General features: G+C 31.1%; 1 protein-coding gene across 1 annotated transcript in view; it reads right to left on the reverse strand.

Annotated features, from left to right (window-relative positions):
* LOC125077978 overlaps window positions 1-10,637 on the reverse strand; it is a 124,216-nt gene extending 113,579 nt beyond the window's left edge. The window contains exon 1 of the mRNA XM_047690113.1: window positions 10,424-10,637. Coding sequence (XP_047546069.1) covers window positions 10,424-10,637 — 214 coding nt within the window. The remainder of the gene's footprint in view (window positions 1-10,423) is intronic.
* Window positions 10,638-22,480: the final 11,843 nt, after the last annotated feature.

Genomic DNA, 22,480 nt, shown 5'->3' on the forward strand with positions numbered 1-22,480 from the left:
ATGATGATTGATAAGCAAAAAACAAATTTAAAAAGAAAGTAAATGTGGTTTATTTGCCAGTAAATTAACATAATGAAGTTTTATTACGTCTTTGTATTAAAAAGTTCATACAAATCTAAATTAAATACTTACAAACTAGGATATTTAAGTAAAATATATCTAAACTATAAACTTTTTTTTTTTCTCACATTATTTTCAAATTATTTCGTATTTTTGAAGTCCTCAAATAAGGTACATTTGCATTATAAAACAATCTTATCATTAAAAGTAACTTAAAATTATTTTTATTTGTTCTGTTAATAAAAACAAATAGCCGTATTTTAAAGAAAGTAAACTTCCGAAACAGAAACAAAATCAACAATTGAAAGCACTTTATGCGTAATAGATTAAATTTTAATTAAATTAAATGTAATTAAATATTAACCTTATCGAATCCCAACACGGTCTGGCAGTGGCGGGCAATCTTGTGAAATATTCAAAATCCCCGTTGGATAACTAAACAGAATAACCAATTAGCAATTCTGTGATAACAGCACTTGCCTGCTTACTTGTTATCATAGGTCGCTGGATACCCGTCAAATTTAAGTTAAGCTTTTAAAGGTATTTTTACTGTTAATTTTCTTAAATGAAAAATCTTATTTTTTACTCTTTTCGTATCTGCAATATAATATGTTTCGGTATTAATTATTAAGTTAACAACAGTTTTTATTATGTAGAATAATGAAACTAATTTCCTCGTTGGTCTAGGGGCTAAATTATAAGACTTCTGATCCCGAGGTCGTATATTCAGACTCGGGGTCGGGTGAATAAATCGTATGATGTCAAAAATTTCGTAGTAAAAGCTAGGAGTTTGTAAATAGTAGTGATAGAATTCCAGCTGGGAAAAGCACGTGAAGCTCTTGATCTTGCAGATGTATTGAATTTGCCATCCCATGAAATAGTAAGCGTGGGAAATAGAAAGAGCACCCGTGGGCTACGTACACACTTGTGGACTGTGATATTATATCCTACGCCAAGCTTGTCTAGTTCGCTAGTTTCCTAGCGGACAGGGCCTCCAGGGCCAAAGTCAATCAATCAAAATCATAAAGAATATACGTATGATGAAAACAAAAGGCATATAACATTAATTGTAACATTTAATACTTTATATTATTGCATAATATTAAATACAACTATTCGATATCTCTGCAATGGTTATTTGATGACGATAAGTTATCTGATCTGAAAACCACATATCTACATCAGAAATTAACAGCTTTGTATCAATCACCCATACTATATATGTATATGTATATAAGTGGTTTAAATTGATTAACATAGAATAAAGTCAGTGATCAAAGAGCATTTGGTTTTGTGGATTTATTCTGTTGTAGCGTCAACGTTAATGGCCCGTTAAAGGTACCTGTTACTGCCACGACTGCGGTTACACGGAGTCAACTGCGAGCTTTTCAGTAAATGAGGTTGTCCCTAGCCCTCCGTGACCTCCCGACGAACAAAACGACAAAGAGAAGTACTGCAACATTTACAGAGAAAATAGCTGTAGGCAAACCGGCCTTCCCCTTTGTTTTCTTACAGAACTGCCGCGCTACCCACTTCGGGCCGCTCCGCTAAACTTGCTCTACCGTCATAATAGGTGAGGGATAATGAATTTGTGCGACGCGTTTCTATCCTTTGTTAAAGTCAAACTCTTGTCCGCAACATGTTTATTCTCTTTTTTGACGTGTAATTACTTTTCATTTTTGTATTACTAGCCTGTATATGAGCAACGGTTGGTTACAATATACTATTTAATATAGTTTGGCTTACATCTGACAAATATCGAACGATATATTAATTAATTTGTCCGAAACAGTACGCCAAACAGATAACATTGAAATCGATGATTATTATTGAATTTTATTTTATCGAAAGAATTTAAAATAAAAACTATAAATATAAGAATATAGTTTTTTTATAAATTAATATGTATTTTCTTGCTATAATAAATAGCAACAAGATGAATACTTAATATGCCACGTACTTGCCGTGGGTGCGGAGTTGGGATAATATGATATACGAGCAATTTGCCGTTTACCGTCACGGCATACGAGTAGCCAATAGATTTTACACATCACAAATTATATAAAGGTTACATTTTATCAACTGAATGATTGGACTGTCTTCTAATTTTCATCTTATTCTTATACCCAATTACTTATATTATAAAAGGAACTATTTAATTTTTATTAGCTAATTAAAGAAATACTTATTATCAAAGGCGGATCTTTTATAAGAGCAGATGTTATTCTATATGGTTTCTTTACGAAATAAAATAACATATGAGTGCCTTTTATTCCTTTTAGGGATTCGTAGCTATTTAAAGAATCGCGTTTCAAGTTATACATTTATATATCCATACCTTCATACATTTTATTAAATCGTAAATATGCCTGTTTTTTTAATAATTAATATTGCTATTTTTTCGTTCAATGTTTGCTTTTGTTAAGAATGCAAATATAAACAAACACAAAACAAGTCAAGAATCAAAAGTCAAAAGGTGAGCTAGGGAGATTTAACTTTCTACGTATATTAGGTCGCACATTGAGTATAAAGGTATTTTAGATCGGTTTTTTTTAGTTACTAGTACTTAGATATTACCTAGTTTAGATACCAAATAGGTAGACTGACTAGCCAATGGGGTACCCGCTAATAGGTTGTCACCACTCACCATAAATATTATCACTATAAAAAAATAGTTGCATTCCTTACATCAACTATGCACGACCCACCTTAACAACTAAGATATCATGTGCTTTGTCTACTGGTATAATCACTCTTCAAACAGATCAAAACTATACTAAATTACTGTTTGGAGGAAGGTAGATAGTTTCAATATGGGTAGTACCTAACTACAAGTACCACCAAGTATCTAGTGCAGGTCATTCGCACGCCTGCTCGTTGATATTTTACTTCGCATCTCTCGACAAGAACCTTCCTATATTAACAAAAAAATACTAGTTTTCTAGTAAAATAAAATAATAGATTCACATTAGCAACATGAAACTTCATATCTCGTTTATTATAAACGTATAAACCTTAACCGTAACTCAGTGAAAATAAAAATGCAATTTAATTAAAAAATGACGGTACGCTTCAGTTAGCGAGGCCTTTTTATCCGCTAAAGCATCCGTTGTTCTTAAGACACGGCGTCGCATACCGCAGGAATTTCGAAATCTTCATAAGATAATGGATCGCTCTGAAAGAAAAGGACCTCCCGGGCTTGTGAACTTTGTTGAATTCCTGACTCGTAATTAATAAAATTACTTTTTGGAAGCTTTCCACGACTTCAAAGAATTTAACATAAAAGAAAAAAGTTAAGTAGATGAATTATTTTTGAATAATAATATAAAGAGAATAATTTGAGATATTTATACATTTCGTGTGAAAGTTATTCTTTTTTAAAGTTTGTCGCAAATTGCTTGAGAGTTTTCGTTTGACATGTACTATTTCATGACCAATGGAGTTGACGTGATGTTTTCATATAAAACATTATATTTCTTTAAATAAGTAATAAAGAAATTAATCATTTTTGTAGTAGTGGAATGGATTAGTAAACAAACTACGACTTCAACAATATTCACTATTGATGTTACCGCCGAGGTGTATTTGTTTTGTATTAGGGCTCAAAATTTTAATATTATTTATTCAAGTAGGCCGTTTTAAGAATTATTGAATTGTCATGTAACAGGATTAAATTGAATGTTGAGCTATTACCAGTTCGAAATTTAAATTCTACCGAGAAGAACCAACAAGAAATTCAGTAGTTATTCTTTTTCTCAAATGAATGGAAGCGTCGTTTTAATTACATTGGTTCTTAGATCTCTTGGACGGCAGCATATGGAAATAGCAAAGTTAGAGGTGCTAAAATTCTACATAAAAAAATAATAATAAAATTTAAAAAAAACTTTGTAAATTCCTTGTTAATAGCGATGAATGATACTATTAAGATTTTATATAAAAGAGGTTTGTATAACATCGTTTAAATCACGTTGCGTAAATGAACTTTATTTTACTCTCAATATTGACCTACTTTATACGACTATTGTAATTCGCGTAATCATCGTAAACAATATTCGCCCGATTTCATTCTACTTTAATTACTAGAGGTGCATCTATTATTATAGTAGGAATACTTAGTGTTGCTTCACAATATATTTACAACAATATTATGTATATTCACAGTAACATTGATCGCTTTGACAGAATAAGTGTCAAATATTAAGACACCTGACTTCAAGCTATCTTAAAGTGCCTATAAAATCTTTTAGTAGAAAACACAATTGACCTTATCCCCAAGACACGCCACAAAAGCTCTTCTATGCAATTTAGAATCGTCATATTACAGGATCAAACTGTATGTAAAGGTATCACATGTATAGTAAGTTGTAAAAACTTAATAATAAACATTTAAATTCGTACACCATCGATTCACAATGCGTTCTACAAAGGAACCGGTATGTTACGTTACTTGTACTTGTAATTACAATGCCTCGTCGACTATTTCAACTGAAACACAGAAATACATTTTTGGTGTCACCCCGACGGGCCCTGAATAATTTCTGGATGAATTTCATCTTACTATTATTTAACGGGTGGATAGTTCAGCAAGCATTACGTTATGTATTAAGATTATACGAAAGATTAGACAGTTATTTGTTTATATAAGTGATTATATAAACAAATAACTGATAACAAACCCGCATGTCTCGTCGCTCGAGTGCAACGACACCACAATTACACGTGCTTTCATTTGCAATGCCCTCATCACACGAAAATTCATTTGATGAATGAAACTCGCTACATTCATTTTTAAAGTAGCACTCATTTATTTTATTATTGAATTTTTTTTTATGCTTTTTGTATATATACTATCAAAGTTACATTATAAACCGGTTGTGTGGATTAGTATGTCCTGTAGTATTATGGTTCAAGGGAAAAACATGCGCAAGATTATTTGGTGAGCGTTAAAAATGATCTTGATTGTGAAATTAAATGAATTTGCATTATACTGGTAGGTTAAAAAATACGCTGGCTGCCAAGTTTAACTGCATAATATAATATAATGTGATGATTACTTATCAAAATTCCTATAATCAAACTTCTCGTATTAGACGACATAACTGATATATTATGTGTATATCAAAAATATTTTATGAATTGACCTTTTAATTTCGCTAGTATAATATCATATTATTACATATTTGTCAACTCATTCGACTCGCACACGCACGAGTGTCACGCTTTCCACCGTCATTTTATTATTTACCTCTGGAACATAGTCATGACTTCATAATGTATCAATAATGTCGATAAAACGTCCCACCTGCCAACCGTCTCAAAACCACCTGTCACGTTGAGAACATTTATAATAATAATCTACGTTAAACTCACCTTCGTATATGGAAATACGTTTATTTTCATTAATAAAATATATTTATCTAGAAATCAATAATGGAAAGTCCGAGCCGGAAATGTTTATCAAAGCACGCAAGGAACAAATCATAACAACAATTTATTTTTGTTGGGAACAAACAAAATTTAATTGTATAAACCTAACTGATTGTGATTCAGGAAAGCTAATATCACGTACCTCCCTCGCTTTTGAAAAACAATAACGCGGGAACATTGCGCTGAAACCTTTATACAAAAGTCCCTCAATGAAGTTGCACGTAGAAGAATTTCCATGCAATAACGGGCATCGCTTCGACGAGGATTCTTGCGGAGCGCGGAGATATTGCGTACTTACTGGGCTTGCTTTCTAATAACACCAACGATACCGCTTGTGTAAGGAGAAAAATACGAAATGAAATGGAAACTACCGCCGCCTTATGGCTTTCAATCTCAACTATCAATATACACATATTATACTTAAATTAAAAATGTACACATTTTGAGTATAATACATCTGTTAACCGATGCGATGTTCACCAATTGGACTGTGAAGTGCAGAAATATACCAACTCAAATAATCACTAATAAAAGTTATTAACTCTCAAAAAATAGTTGTCTATTTTAAAGTGACTGTAATACTGTTAAATTATATACGTGTATCACTTCAATGTTAAACTCTTTATTCAAAAGAAATTTCACAATACTCTGCTTAAAAAAAATATAAGTTGTAAAATAAAAAGAATACTAAAGAACAAAATTTATTCAATTAGTATTCGGGAATATAATCGTAAGGTTCTATCAATGTTTTTATTCAAATGAAGCATCAAAAGTCAACGCAAGTTCGTAAAACATTTGATATTCGTATGCAAATATGAGTGAAACTTAGACGAGTTGTTAAGAATTCGTAAACATATACTCCACCAACTTATTTAATTAGTCTAAGCCAGATTGCTTAACATGGCCAGATTGTTTGTAATTTTGATGATTTCAACTTCGCTCCTGACAGTCAGTAGTGCTACATTTCAAATTACATGTAGTTCTTGGAACGTCTAAATCAAACGGAGTATCATTGACGTTTGATCGGACTAATAGATTAACGAGCGTTGGTGAATCGATTACCTAAATATGAAAATACATTTATGGTCGGTCTAGTCGCGCATTAAAGCACTGCAAATACCAGCACACGGCTAGACTAATCACATTAGTGGCTGTAGCCGTAGGTAATGTTGGTAACAACCTAAAAAGCCCTAATTTGCATGCCAGGCCGAACCTCAGCGCTTCATACTAGATTCATATTTTACGAGCAACATCCATCTCATTTTTGTAATAATCAATGTTTCTCTTTAAAATGATAATCTAAGCTTCTAATTCTAATTTTATAAGTTAATCAAGGGGATTATTTAAATTGTGAAAATCGACAAGAACTATAAAGGTTACATTGATTAAATGCGTCTGTCTTTGTAATAAGCGCAAAGTGTCTCTAAAAGAAATTCTTCGAAACCTAATTACAGGCTAACGTAGTATAGAGCAGTATTAAGTAACACTCCGTCCCCACTTATATAAAGAGGTTTTTGTCTCCCACTAAGACGAGTGATTAAATAAGGGTCAATGTCTTTTCTACTATCTGAAAAGTCATTTGTCATTAAAAATTTTATTCTGTTGAATAATACATATATATTATAATATCGATCCGGCCCGGCTTCTACTACTAAATACAGATACTAAATACAGAATGTCATTTAAAAAAAAATCATAGCTCTTTGTCATTCGATAATCTGTATATCTGTAATATCTTCGAAAACATTTATTTAAATTACATGCTGTAAAGGGCCATCATATTCATGTATATTAAATGATATATGCATATACGAGAAATTGGACTTAAACTTGGTTATCGTGACCATAAAACATACAAACACAATAAAGCTTCATAATAAATGTAATAATATTTTGATCAACTTTATACTTAGACACTAAAAATAAAAGGACTTTCATTTCATTAATTTAGAAATATATAATTAAACAAGTTTTATTTATTTTGAGTCTGCTGTACTATAGTATTAATAAAATAGCAAGGTCATTAACCTTTTATGTGAGTATGTTGAATATTGATATATTGAAAATACTAGAATAACTAGAATAATGGAAATAGAACAACAACCCTCTCAAATATGGAATTATTTATCCCTACTGCCACAGACTACAAGATATTGCATTTTAAATGTCACGTCAAATTCTCGTGACTGACTCTCTCGATTTTTCGTTCGCAAGTTCATCTAAGTAACATCAGATTTATCGGTTAAAAATGTTATAGTAGAATTTTAGCCCAAGTTCTATTTATAATACACATTGCGAAATGATTCGCTTACAACATTGAAAACCATAATTAAATTTGAAAAAAAATTGAATACATTGAAAAGTATTTTTGTTACTCTCGACTGGATTCGATTTAGATATTCTTTAACAAATCACGTAGATAAAAAATTGTATTGCCATTTGAAATAAAATTTATTAATTTTAATGTAATTCTTAAGATTTTCTTGTTCGTTGAATTCAAACGCTACTATTTGGGGGTAGTATTAATTTTATTTATAATAAAAAACATTCACTTAATATTAAATTCAAGATTTATCACACCGATATATTTTTGTTATTTTAGTTAATCTTGTTCATTATATTTTTTCAGTGTTAGTATTACATTATATTTTTTATTAGATGTTTATATACATTCTTAATAAAATCACAATCGTGCTGTGATTTTAATAAAACTGTCAGCCAGTGCCTTGTTCAAATATTAAAAAATAACTGAGATGCATATCACATAAGCTATTTTGCATGACTGCTCTGTAGCACAGAGATAGGTTGCTAAGGGTTTACGTGTAAGTTTTCCTTATAAGCTCACCACAGGGCGCTCCCCTATCAATTGCGTTACCTTTCCCCGCCACCCGTCCCCCGTAAGACTCACTAATGATCCCACTTGTTAGGGATCACCGTGGACCTTCGACCGTGTCACAAGATGAATAACAAATTCTATCTTGATCCCGCTATGTTATCGTAGCGCTCGTAGCAGACACCATTGGCCAACTTACAATACCAGTCTAGACGATAACTTAATAACTTAGGTTTATATTGATAATATGGTACTTTTGTTGCATTTTATTGTCATCTAAATACATACAACTCATATATAAATCTTTCTGATTGTTGCAGTTTTAATTAACTTGATTTCGCTCGAAACATTTTTAATACGAAATAAAAAGATTAATTAAATAGAACGTTTACCGATTGTAACCACTCTATTAATATCTATATCGAAAAATCTATAATTTACTTTGTTATTTAGATATCTTGTAAACTTTAGTGTCGTACTTCTTTTTGCTAATTGCTACGTACTGTAATTCTGCTGAACGTAAATAAATGTGCTAATATTAATTAATTTATTAATAACAATTATAATATATACATAAGATTTTAAATTCACATGGTTATTTTTATTACTAATTTATTTAAAACGAGAGTCTCGTGAACAAGACATTCGTAGATAATGTCGAAATATCGAGCTCCAACAAATAAAAATAAAAAACATGGTAAATATCCCGTTTTAAATACTGTTAGTAATAATATATACATTATGATTAATGAAAAAAACAATTCAGTTTCTTATTACAATTGAGATTATTTTTTAGTAGATATTGCTTTATTCTAGATTTTAGTTATTAAGTTAAAAAAACAGAGGATGCAAATGGTATATATTCATCCGATACGTGCAGGTTTTCACATGACGCTGGTCGCTCTGTCTCCATAGAAAATAATTAGTGAAATTTGAAAACCGACCATCTTCGCTCTTTGTGAGTATTTATTTGCTAAATTATCTTATTGGTTTAATGGAACAATATTTTTATCATATATTGTTAATACTACTAATTTACAAATGAACAATAGAATTTCAAAAATATTTCAATCTTTGTTCTCGTTTGTGGTAAATGATCGTTGTGAGCTTTCCTTTGTATAATTATATAATGTAATCACCGTCTTCATGCTAGAATCTATTTACTGGTACTAGGCGTGTGCCTAATGGGATTTCCCATCAGAAACATCGGCATCAAAATATTTTTTGTTTCATAATTAAATATTATTATAGTACCTATAGAGCCCTTATTTTTACCCAGTTCTTGGCGAGGAATTGTCTCCTAATAGAGACTAAAGAAACTTAGAAAAACTTAAATGTTAATAAATTAAATAATAAAAAAAAAACATTTCAACCTATAATTATGTATTGACGTTCGAAATAGTCGATCAAGACGCGAATGAAACACTGTTTCACATGAGAATGACTAATTCACATTTAACAGTTTTTCAATTGTGCTGTAGTTGGTAGATAATTATAACCTGTGCCAAAGAACTTGCCGGCTTTATTCTGAAACACGTATTCTTAAAATTAGAGCTATATTTTAATGCAAGGCTCTAACATACGCACTTAACGAAGCAACATGAAACTAATGGTTTTTAAAAATAACTTAAAAAATAGAACAACGATCTCTGTTTTCCCTGCCCGCTTCCCAAAAAAAAACACTCAAAAAATAAAGTTTTTCCTTTCGAAGATAAAATATATAGCTGGAAGAGCTTATTATTTTATTCAGGTCTTTTGTACACGTAATAGAAAAATTATATGCACTCATATTACTTAATATTCTAAGAAAGTTGCATTTTTTTTTCATAGTCGGAAGATCAGCGACCAAGTGTAATTAAGTAATTACGAGCGAAAGCGAGAGATTACGAGAAAATTATTATTATTAATGTTAATGTTAACTTCATATTTATTAAATCTTGAACTCCACGGATTCTTGAGAAAAAGGGTCTTAACAGACGGATAACGAGGTGATCACATATTTATAAGGGTTCGGTTTTTTCTTAGAAGTACGGAACCATAAAACAACTCAAACATCATCAATTATAAGACAAAGACCTTGTATTTTATTTAAATTAAACTCACAGTCAAACTGTTGAGTGGCTTGAGCAAGAAGCGACGCGAAGACTCTGTCATCGAGTTGTGGTGGTTTCTGCGGGCGGTCTTCGTCGCTACTGCTATACCTATCGCCGGACCACTCCAGCGAGCGCTGGCGACGCACGTTCGGCGTCGCTCCCGGCAACCCGCCCGAAAGACCGCTCAACGAGCCTGCTTTAGCACGACGACCCGCCCGCTCCATACTTAATTTTCTTATACCATTTTACTCCTGTGAAACAAATAACATATATTAAAAATAAAACAGTAATAATCTAAATTAAAACTAAATAAAACTATTACATTTTTTCAAAACAATACATCTTTGAGATTATTATAATTTTTAATTATTTAAAAACATCCAAACGAAGGCCGGGCGGCTCAAATAAAAATTGACGCAATATTTTATCAAAGTGGTAATAACTACGTCGTAAGCGAAAAAGAACAACTGTAATAAAGAGCCTACAAGTTGTTTGGTTAGCGACCCAACATAAATAGGAAGTTGCGGGCGTGCGTGTTGGAGACCTAATCCGCTGGATTGTGTCGCGACATCGTCCGACGGTTTGCCAACAATCGGACCGACATTATTTCTTATTGACTCAAAGCGAAACTCCTACTGTCTCAATTTACGTTTATACCACTTTATGTTTTTATTATTCTTATTTATAAAAAATGTATTTCATCTCCTCTATATATGGTCCGCGTACTTTAACTATTTTATAATTATAGTACAGACAAGTACTTTTGAATCTTCGACCCGATCAAAAAGTGAAAACTATCAAGAATAATCATCAAGAAATTAAATATAAAACAAATCAAAAAACAACTTCGTCTTTATAATAAACTGGTTAATATTTACATTACTTTTTATTCGTTTTTGTCCGATATGTATATTGTTTTACAGAGTCACGTGTACATACAATATTATTTATATTAACAAATTGATATATAATGGCAAAAGTAGAACAATCAATGTTCATTGTAAATAAATGAGAAATAAACAATGTTTAGACTCTTATTTAACTTATTATTTGTTGTATTATTTACGACAAGAACTCAGACAATTAATTTGATTCCTGTATACATAAGAACATTTAATATTATTGGATTTTACCTTCAATACGGCTTTTAAATTAAATTCTGTATAAATTGACTGTACTTGAAAGGTAACGTTTGAAATGAGATGCTTAAATATGAAATCCCTCGTGTGCAACGATTGTTAAGAATTGCTGCACTCATTTCTCATTTCGTATCGACAAAATAAACAGAGGCGGTTTCATTAGAGATTCACCTACATTCCATAGACTTATAAACTAATTAGATCCTGCGCATTTAAATAACAAAGCATATTTCTTAAAAAAAAAAAAAAAACTATGTAGTAAATTATTTTTACAGAGCTTAAGTTCAATAGGACACCATTCTTAATTTCCGTGTTTTTTTTGTTCAACCCAAATAGCTAATTTACACACGTTTGTATGTGATTATATACCTGAAGCAGTCTTGATGTGTAAGAAATCTACTAAAATCGGTTAAACGTCATAATTATAACTAGAATTCTACACAAAATCAAAAAGAGCGAATGTTGTTCCCTTATTATCGGTAGTGTCAACATCTACCAAAAGATGTAATTACGTTATAAGCATGAATAAATAATTGAAGCTTTCTCATTAATTAATGTACAAAACAGATTAAACATTGAACGCGATGGCTCTAAACATTTATAGGCGATGTCAGTCGGCGCAAGCTAATAGCGGCTCTGATGGACCGCTGGTTTAATATAAAGTAGATTCCCTGTTTACTCGGCTGTGTCGCAGCGTTAATAAATTCGCCGCTTCCTTCAGACCCGTCTGTTTCCGTTTTACTCAATATTTACTCTCATTATACACATTCAAATGCTATATTAAAGTTCTGACGATCGTGTATGTAATGAAATTGGCTTTTTGTCGCTATGTAAACCTCTTTGAAGATTCTTTATCGCGTATTGCTTTTAGGGAGTAGATTTTTTTCTTGACTTTTTTTTAATTAATGTGATAATAAAAACATATTGTAGAATTAAGAATCCATGAAACAAGAAATAATTTATACATATATATATATATATACATATATATATATATATTCAAACGAAGATTTCATTTAATCAAAACGATAATTAATTTGCGTGTCATATTTTTTTAGCTTGTATCATATTAGGCTAGCAAACTAAATAAAGCTAAGTAATAATATATAAAATAATGCGAAATAACAAACGTAAACGACACTATCATTATCATATGAATAAAACAGTAGATGCATTTAAGAACAACGTTCTCATGTCAAATAAAACATATTATAAAGACATCAGTATTGCGATTCCTTGTCACGTATAAAATAAGCGTGAAGCCAATGGGGAGCAGACAGGCATGAGAAATATGAGCTGTACGCGGATGTCGGTCCGTATTAAAACTGCATCTCAGACTATACATGCCGACCTTTAGGCTATGCACTATATGATACATAGCAGCCTAAGCAATCTAACATGATTTAAGGACTTTTACTCAAATCAAATCAAAAAGCTATTTGATTATTTATTATTTTATATTAAATTAGCTACCCGTTCGGGTAAAATAAGAATCTATATACAAGTTTTAAATTAAAGAACAAACATAAAATACAAAAATCTTGTTTCATTCCATTTAATGATGAAAACCGCATTAAAATCCATTGCGTAGTTTATGATATCTAAACGTACAGACGGGACTTTGTTTTATGCTATGTAAGACTTAAAGATTAAGAGTATAGATCGAGGCTTAAAATTCAAACACCACTTCTATGTGCTTGATTAATCCACTCGTGTGGACCATTGAAAGAAACCTTCGTGTTTCGGGTGAAAATCTGCCATATGACGTATTCCCAGCAACCCGCAATGGAGCTAATCGTTGAAACCTTTATAGAAGAGAAGGCCAACAGTTCACCAACATTGGGACATTAGCGTGGTGTCCTTTCTAATTCACTTAATATATCTTGATTGAAGATAATAACTCCAAGATCTTTGAACATTTTTATTATTGTATATTATATGGAATAGAAAGATTACTAATCAAAAGTTTTATTACAAGTAAACGATCTATTAGGCTTTAAAGAGAAAAGCGTTCTATCAAATGCAAATTACATTTACTTTTCTTTTTTGCACCTTTGCAAGATTATCCAGTAATATAAATTACTAATCCACGTTAGAGTAGCGCGATGGAATAAGCTCCTTACGTTCTCCTCAAACGCAGAAGCCTTGCCCCAGCTGTGGGATATCGAGAGATTGTTACTTTACTTTTTACATCCTGTTATGATAACGTTTTAATGTTGCTGTTAATTTTTCTTAATTTTAAAGTATAAAGTAAAGTAATGTCTATTAATGTTCCTCTGCTGAACAAAGGCCCCCACTCCCATTTCAGTATAAAGTTCGGATCATACTCTACCATGCTGCTCCAATGCGGATCGGTGGATAGACATGGCAGATTCTCATCCGTTTTCTCGGGATGTTTTCCTTCACCGCCCAGCATGAGATAAATTTATAAAGAGAAAGAAAATGGATAGTTTTCTTCGATGTCTTTTTTTATGATATAGGGACGAATGTGCAAATGGGCCTCGTGATGGTAAGTGGTCGCCAACGTCTATAGACATTGGTGCTGTAAGACATAGATCTTACATCGCCAATGCGCCACCAACCTTAGGAACTAAGATGTTATGTCCCGTGTGCCTGTAGTTACACATTCTCGCTAACCTTTCGAACCAGAACGCAACAATATTGAGTACTGCTGCTTGGCGGTAGAATATCTGATGAGTGGCCACCCACTCATCAACAAACCAGACGGGCTTGCATTATTACACGTATTAAGATATAGACAAAAGTCACCTTGTTAAATAACAGTTTAAATAGCCGATTGATAATTACACAGCAACCATGCTATTATCATTTATAAATATGTACAAATATATATTGATATTTTCAGAAAATACTTTACTGACTAACATTTAACTACTTTCTAATTAAGGACTTAAAAAATAGATACCGAAATATTTTTAATGACATCAATTAAAAAGCTATTTATAAAATAACAAAAACCTTTAACTGAAGTACAGTATTTAAACTAGACAATCACCAATAAGTCTCAATTTCTTCAAATTCGTGTATCATATAAGTCAGTAAATCGGTATTAAGCGTAACATAATTCAAGGCAAATTTGCAAACGGCAAACTCAATCAAATTCAGTTGCATAGCACAACTGACTGCATTCATAAAATGACTGAATAGCTCTCTATACGCACTACCTATTCCACATACTGTACTGTATTGGCTGGATAAGGCTGCCAGATGTACAGGAAACCCAGTATCGCCTTAAGACTTACATCGATCTTACTTCATCGAGTTCATACTTGCATACTCAAATAACTTTAACAAAGAGTAATAATGACAATTTCTCAATAATATATTCTATGTCAATGGACGCACCACAGATCATAAAAAAATTAAAATTAATCCATTACAAAGATTTTAACGAGACAATTCATTGATCCTTAAAGCCCTTAATAATTTAGGTTCATAATTTACTTATTTTTTTTAAATTGTATAAAATTAAATATATATATATATATATATATATATATATATATATAACATTAGTATTGGTATTCTGTAAGTACACTTATGCATCTACCTTGATGATAATATATTGTTGATGAAAAATAGATACACATATGTACATATGTGTATGTATACTAATATTATAAATGCGGAAGTAACTTTGTCTTACTGTATGCTCCTGCTCTTTCACGGCCAAAGAAATTTCCAAGCCCATCCATCTTATAGTGGGTCTAGATAGGTATCAACCCACTTATCATATATTCTAACGTCATCAATACTTAGTACTGTTATATTAGGTTTGAAGGATAAGTAAGTATGATACATAACATAACATCTTAGTTCCCGAAATTCGTAGTGCATTGATAATAATGTAAGAAGCGTTTCATATTTCTATCAGCTCTAATCTCCATCAGACTTAATATCAGGTAACTCATCTGGTAGTCTACCGAAATATTTAAAAAATAATAAAAATGATAAAGAACTAAAATATGTCAATTATTTTGTTCTTATTTGTAAGATGTATGCCGAATATTAGAACACCGAATCTAGCAACCCTGGCTGAGACAGATATCCACCAATAGAGAATTAGGAGTTAATTAATTTACGACGCGACCATAATTAGATATCCAATAACATAACTCGGATTAACATAGCTACACGAATCTACACGGATTTGTAAATAGCTGCTATTGATGTCTAATCGATTTCAATTACAACGTTATTCTTGCGGTACATTGAGTACATAAATTGTAAACGGCTTTAGTAAAATGTATTTATTTATATATGTAATTTAAAAAAAATGCAACAAGGCGCAATTCATTTACAAAGGAGACATTAAAGATTAAATCTTTATGTACTTAAAAATATTGCGTGCTGGCAACACTTAGCAGTATGTTATAGATTAATACTTTATCTGTAACATATAATCCTGCCGAGAATTTCATCACAGCCTCATAAATATATCACTAATACCAACACACGTTCATACTTATTATGATTTACGAGCTGTAGTGGCACATATGATTTAGGCAGTTCGATCATGCGGATACTGTAGTAAATCCATCACGGAATTAACCGTTGAAATCAATGCAGAATTTAGTGCAACCTAGTACATAACTACCTCAAAACTCAAGTTTGTTTCACAAGAGAAACAATAGAATATTAGAGTATTTATCGTTTTTACTTTAACAAATAATCGCCACCTAAATATGTGATTACTTTTAACTTTTCATAAAGAACTGATAAATATAATAATTAAACTTCCTAAAATTCATAAATATTTTTTAATCAACTTGAAACTTTCAAAGTCAATCATAAACTTCCTCTGTAAGTTAAGAAGGTGGGCTTCAGAATGAAAATTGCTTGTCATTCTGAAGGCCCACCATTTTAAGGATTTACGTTGTACATATGTTGGCAGATCTAATCACGGTGACTATTGAACGTAGGGCGATATAATTGGATATACGAGAAGATAGTATAACGGAAGCACAGTATGACGTCCACTAATGTAATCCAGCGAGTCTAATCTGATATCGAGTCCAGGCAGACACGGGCTCCACGCCAGATAATTGGGTTGCGTTTAATCCTCTACAATGCAACTTTAGACTCGTTTCCGCTGTCTAATAAAGCAGCTCACGCTTGACATGGTCTGAAAGCTTAGCTAACCAGTATTATATCAATTTTCGAAACTCATAATAAAATTACTGTTAGATAAATAATTATTATTTATTAAAGGCTTACGTCGATCTGAAGTACACAATTTAGTTCATAGGAATAGGTAATTTATGTCTACGATTAAATTAGTATTATTCTTATATTAGAAAATATTTGTAAATTGAAAACATGTTTAACAAGTTTACTTTTAGCTTTAATAAAAGTAATCGTTAGATAGTAATTTGAAAGTAAATAATTAAGATATGATATTATAATGAAACGAAAAATCCGACAAAAAATTGTTGTTGTTTTTTTGTAGATTTCGTTTTCTTTATCTTGTAATTTCACGGTTGGTAAATGCAACAATCCACGGCAGAGAAGATAATTCAATTCCATCGTAAATACATGACCGTTTCCCGAATTTCCTTTGAGACATGGAGCGTGCACCCTACGCTGCGAGCCGGCACGTTTCTCTGAACTTTGGAATTCCAATTTTGAAAAGTTTTCCAACAAGCCAATATTGACAGTCACTGTCAGAAATCCATTTACCAATGGGTCATCTTGTCTCCAAACAACTTTCACGATATAATGTCTTTGTTTCCCGCAGAAAAATAAGTACGATTCAATTTTCACTCTAATTATTTTATTTTTTAGTTGAATTTATCATAATCGTATAATTATTACGTTTAGATATGTTAATAATTACCAAAGGCATAAATTATACACTTATAACTTAAAATAAATAATTTTAAATTTATAAGTGTCTTAATTTTTATAATAATATAATAATTATAACATGAAATAATATTTATATTATTCATAAAAAAAACGAATGCCATTATATATTAGCATGAAGCGCCATCTAAGGAAAATCCTTTGAACTATCAAAACGACCGACAGTAGCGCCATCTAGCAGCAAGGGGTAAAACCACACCGTACTAAATTTACACGTAGAACTTACAAAAAACGAAGTCGCATTATATATTTTATGATTTTTTATATTATAAAAGGAGAGGAAAAAATGTGTTTATTTATTCGATAGCACTTATGAAGTCAAAGTACTTTTTTTAATATACTTGTAACATTTGTGTCCTTGGAAAAATCTTCCACTGGCCTTGCCAATCATATAAGTGTTAAACATATACTAATACAAAACAATATAAAAATATTGCAGTAGAATTAAAAATAATGTGACGATATTCATCCCTAAAAAAATATACGTCTTTTAAGTACAGATAAATAAATAAATATTCTTTTCAGTGGCAGATTACATAACAATAGTCAAAAAAGCATCCAAAAACATTAGTTTAATAAAATCTGTTTGATGAACTTGATGGCGAAATTGAACTAATTAATATATGAAAATAACTTGTGGTCTAAATTCACCAGTATTTTTTACCACGTATATTTGAATATTTGGACCTATTAAATTAAATAATTCTTAATCCTCTCTCTGATCGAGACAAATAGGTAGCTTCATGTTTATATAAATATTTTTTTATAATAAGTATTATAAGATATATATTGTATAAATATATATCTTAGATAATATTGCTACCATTCAAACTCTTAACGACAACTGTCGGTAAATTCGTAGAAGCTTTATTTAACTTGCATATTTTTGTTTGTTTTAAATTTAAAAAACGCCAATTCTTGAAAGAACTAGAACCATTTCCTATTATCCTGTACGGGTGGCAATGCATTTTTACGGCAAGCTGATCTCATTTCCCACCCAGGATTGGTTCAGGCGGTCCTGACAATTTACATTTTTTATTTTCATAGAATAATAAATCTATTGAATACAAAATAAAGTAGATTAAAATAACCTTTCGAATTATAAAATCTTCGTATTTTCGTCCTTACAATAATCAGTGGTATATAATATCCTGTCATTGTCCCTTTTGTTTTAATATTTTATTTGCCACGGTAAATAGAATTGAAATGTCAAAACAAGTACATATATTTTATCGCTAGCTACTGCAAAATTCAGTCACAAGATTCATTCCGCTTTCAGTGCGGCTCACACGGCTCATAAAGCAGCGCTCCAATAGTCTATTGTTGTTTGGAGCACAGCTTAAATATATTAGCGGTCTACTACTAAATTGGCAATATGTTGTCTTTACAAATTCCAATAACACTACGATACTAGTCTTGCAGTATAAAATTTTATTGAGCGAGTTATTCTATTTAAACGAAACGACTTAGCAGGCTTATTAATTTATAACTTTAAGTTTTTTTACAACGATGTTTGTCTCTCTTCATAATTTATTTATTATGACGACTAAAGGTAGAGCTTTGTACAACACTCTTCTGATTATGTATCACCTACTCACCATGACACTAGCTCACTTGATAGCTGATGATATTACCTTTAAAGAAAACAACTCCATTTTGCTTTGTTTCAGTTTTATGCTGTCTGTGAGATCAGAGCTACAAGATATATTAAATCTTAAATCTCAATGTTAACGAGGCATTGATTACAAATACTTGATTTATGTAATCTTACAATGGTAGTGTCTGTAAGTAAAGGTAACAAGATAGCATTAGGTGGCTCAATTGTCTAGGCCGGAAAGCCATACATACATATTAAGCAATGGCCTCGATCGCTCGAATTCGGGGAAAAGTTTGTGAATAGTCTCAATTACTATTTAAATAAATTATTAAAGAATTTTTGTCTTGAACCATTTTTATGAATTTTACCTCTGTGCTAAATTATTTTAGGGGCGCCTTTGTAGCTATTACTCATATCTCAATTTATCTGACTTTCTACTACGAAAATAAATAAATCGAAGCGAATCTTTCGATGTCACGTATAATTTTTTGCTTAAAATTACACTTATATTATATATTATTTAATTTAAAAGTAATTGTAATAGATTCTCCTTAGACATGGCTTGAATCATTCTATTTACATATATTGTTGTCACAGAAACCTTTTAAATCAACCTTTACAATCCTCAGCTATTGTTCATATGCTGTAACGGCTTGATCTTGTGACTAACGGGATATTCGGTTTGCCAAATGTTTCTCGAGCTAAGCCTCTAGCCTATTCTACCTATATTTCTTAAGACTATTCGTTTTTAATATATGTACGTGTATGGGAATTTCATTTTACATTTATATTTATCTGAAGAATGTTTTATTATATTTCAACTTGGAATTATTCTTTGATTTTCATACGATACATAAATATAATTATAAGTTACTTATACTTACTTGTATCTTTTGCAATTAATGGCTATAATAGTAACTACTGAGTTTCTTATCGATTCATTCAATTTAACATGATAGAGAGCCGAGTTGAGCCATTGGATAGAACGCTTGCATCTTAACCGATAATTGCGGCTTAGATACTTGGCTGTTAAAAAAACATCGCGAGTAAAACCTGCTTATGTCTAATTTCAACGAAATTCTGCCACATGTGAATCCACCAACCCGTATTAGTCTACGTGGTAGAATACGCTCCAAACCTTCTATACAAAGGTAGAGGAGGCCTTAGCCCAGCAGTGGGAAATTTACAGGGTGTTACTGTTGTAACTTAATCGATTTGTTAAGTGATGATTACATATATTTAAATCAATTTTATACTAAAATATTCATGCATTCTACGAAGAATATACCTTAAAATAAAACAGAATGATATGGTTATTTTCTGAATTGTCTTAAAAAAAACATATTATGTTAAAGTAAAATATAATATTCATATAAATGTATTTTAATGAAATAGGCTTACAATAACTAATAATCGCCGAGCAATTTTCCTTTTATTATGATGAAAATTCAAACAAAGGGTCGTCGATTCCACGTAAACTTATTAACGATACGATTTACTCGAATTTACTGCACTATATATGAAAATGACGATTTGGTTATTTCGTTATTTGAAAAACTCAACTTGAACAAAAACTGCTTTGAATTTGATGCAAAAAATCAATGTGTATGTACTATTACTATTAATAATTTATACTAAAAATACACTGAACTATTTTTAACTTTATTCCTTTATAAACAAGCAATATTTTTATGTAAATAACTAGACGCATCCAAGGACCATCAGATACCTGACGTTTTTTTTAAACTTTTCTCCTTATAGACTAGACTATGTAACTTCCAAAATAAATTTTAGTTCCTTTTTTTACTCCATGAGATTACGAATGTTGGAGAGGTTGAAAAAGAGGCATATATAGATACAGGTAAATATAATTTGCCAGTAAGTGTTTTACACCAGTTCTTCAAAATAGGTTATATGAAAAAATGATGTAGAATTTAAAAGGAGAACCTTCATCAATTCCTTCAATGTTGTAAATTAATAAATGATGGACTTCCAGACTTACCTATATAAAAAATGTCAACCCCTAAAAATCCCTTATAGGTAGAACATACAGAAACGCTAAAATACGTATCTTCTCATTTTTAAACAGTATCCCAAAAACAAAGTTTTATGTTTCAAACTTCAAAAATGACGGACTTCCATACAAACGTTTAACCCATATTTCACCCTTTTAGGAGTAGAATTTCCAAAATTCCCTCTTTAGTGGGTGTCATGATATGTAAGTTTAAAAGTTTAATTCAACAGCGTAAAATATAAGTTTAATGCTTCTAGTTCTAAAAATGACAATACTTCCATATTAACTTTCATCCCCCTTTACAACACTTTTTTCCAATTAAGAAGTAGCCTTTGTCCTTTCTCGGGCTCTAGACTATCTGTGTACCAAATTTAATCTAAATCGGTGCAGTAGTTTTGGCGTGAAAGCGATTCAGGCAGACAGACAGACAGAGTTACTTTCGCATTTACAATATTAATGTAGATTATCAAAATCTACATGAACATATCGTATATTTATGTTTATGTAATATGTATATATTACATAACATTTAAGATACATTTAACGGTAACAATATTACTCATTAATAGTACAAAGGATTATTCGACCTGCTTCCCTCGTCCGTGGGGTTCTCACCATATACTATTATTATTTGTAACATTAATGAATTTTGATAAAACTTCATTATTTCATTGTTAATAATAAATTTGATTGTTCTTAATTAAAACCAAACAATTTTTTTGCTCATCTATGATATAGTCGTAGTCACGTAGATTTATTTTAATTGTCTCTTTCTAGAAATCAACAATACCTTTATTTACTGAAATTAGTAATTATAGTACCTTTCAATAAAATATGTAACGTTATGAATAATGTAACTACGCTTAAAATGGTTTAACATAATCAAATACAAGATTATCGTTAAAAAGTAACGAGAGAGTGTTAAGAAGATCCATCTTAGGCGTCGCGCGAAAAAGATTTAGGTAAACGAAGCTTATTTTTGGTGGGGCTGACAGTACGATAGTGTAAGGCCCATTACAGGCAAATTATGGCCGCCATTATTGTCCGCGTGTCCCGCGCTAGCCCGTGAGTTACGCCCGTCCTGGGTCAATAGGTTTTATGTAAGAAATCCTTTTTAACTTTATCCCGATAGTGATATTTACATTTATAGAATTAAATAATTTGAAATATAAATAAATCTCACATATTATTTACATATACATATATATTTTTCTAATGTACAAATTATCAGTGATTCGCAAGCGATTAGAAAATTAAAACATTCAACTAGTCACGTCAATTGTAAATATTAATACAACTGTATACACATTAATTTACTGGTGTACCGACGACATGATACTGTCGAGTTACAAACGATCCCGGAGCGAGTTAAGCCTAAGTTTGATGAAGTTAACCCATTAACGGGTCACTAAATCATTTGTGTCACCAGTA

The sequence above is a fragment of the Vanessa atalanta genome, chromosome 4 (genome assembly GCF_905147765.1).
Source record: "Vanessa atalanta chromosome 4, ilVanAtal1.2, whole genome shotgun sequence".
Lineage (NCBI taxonomy): Eukaryota > Metazoa > Arthropoda > Insecta > Lepidoptera > Nymphalidae > Vanessa > Vanessa atalanta.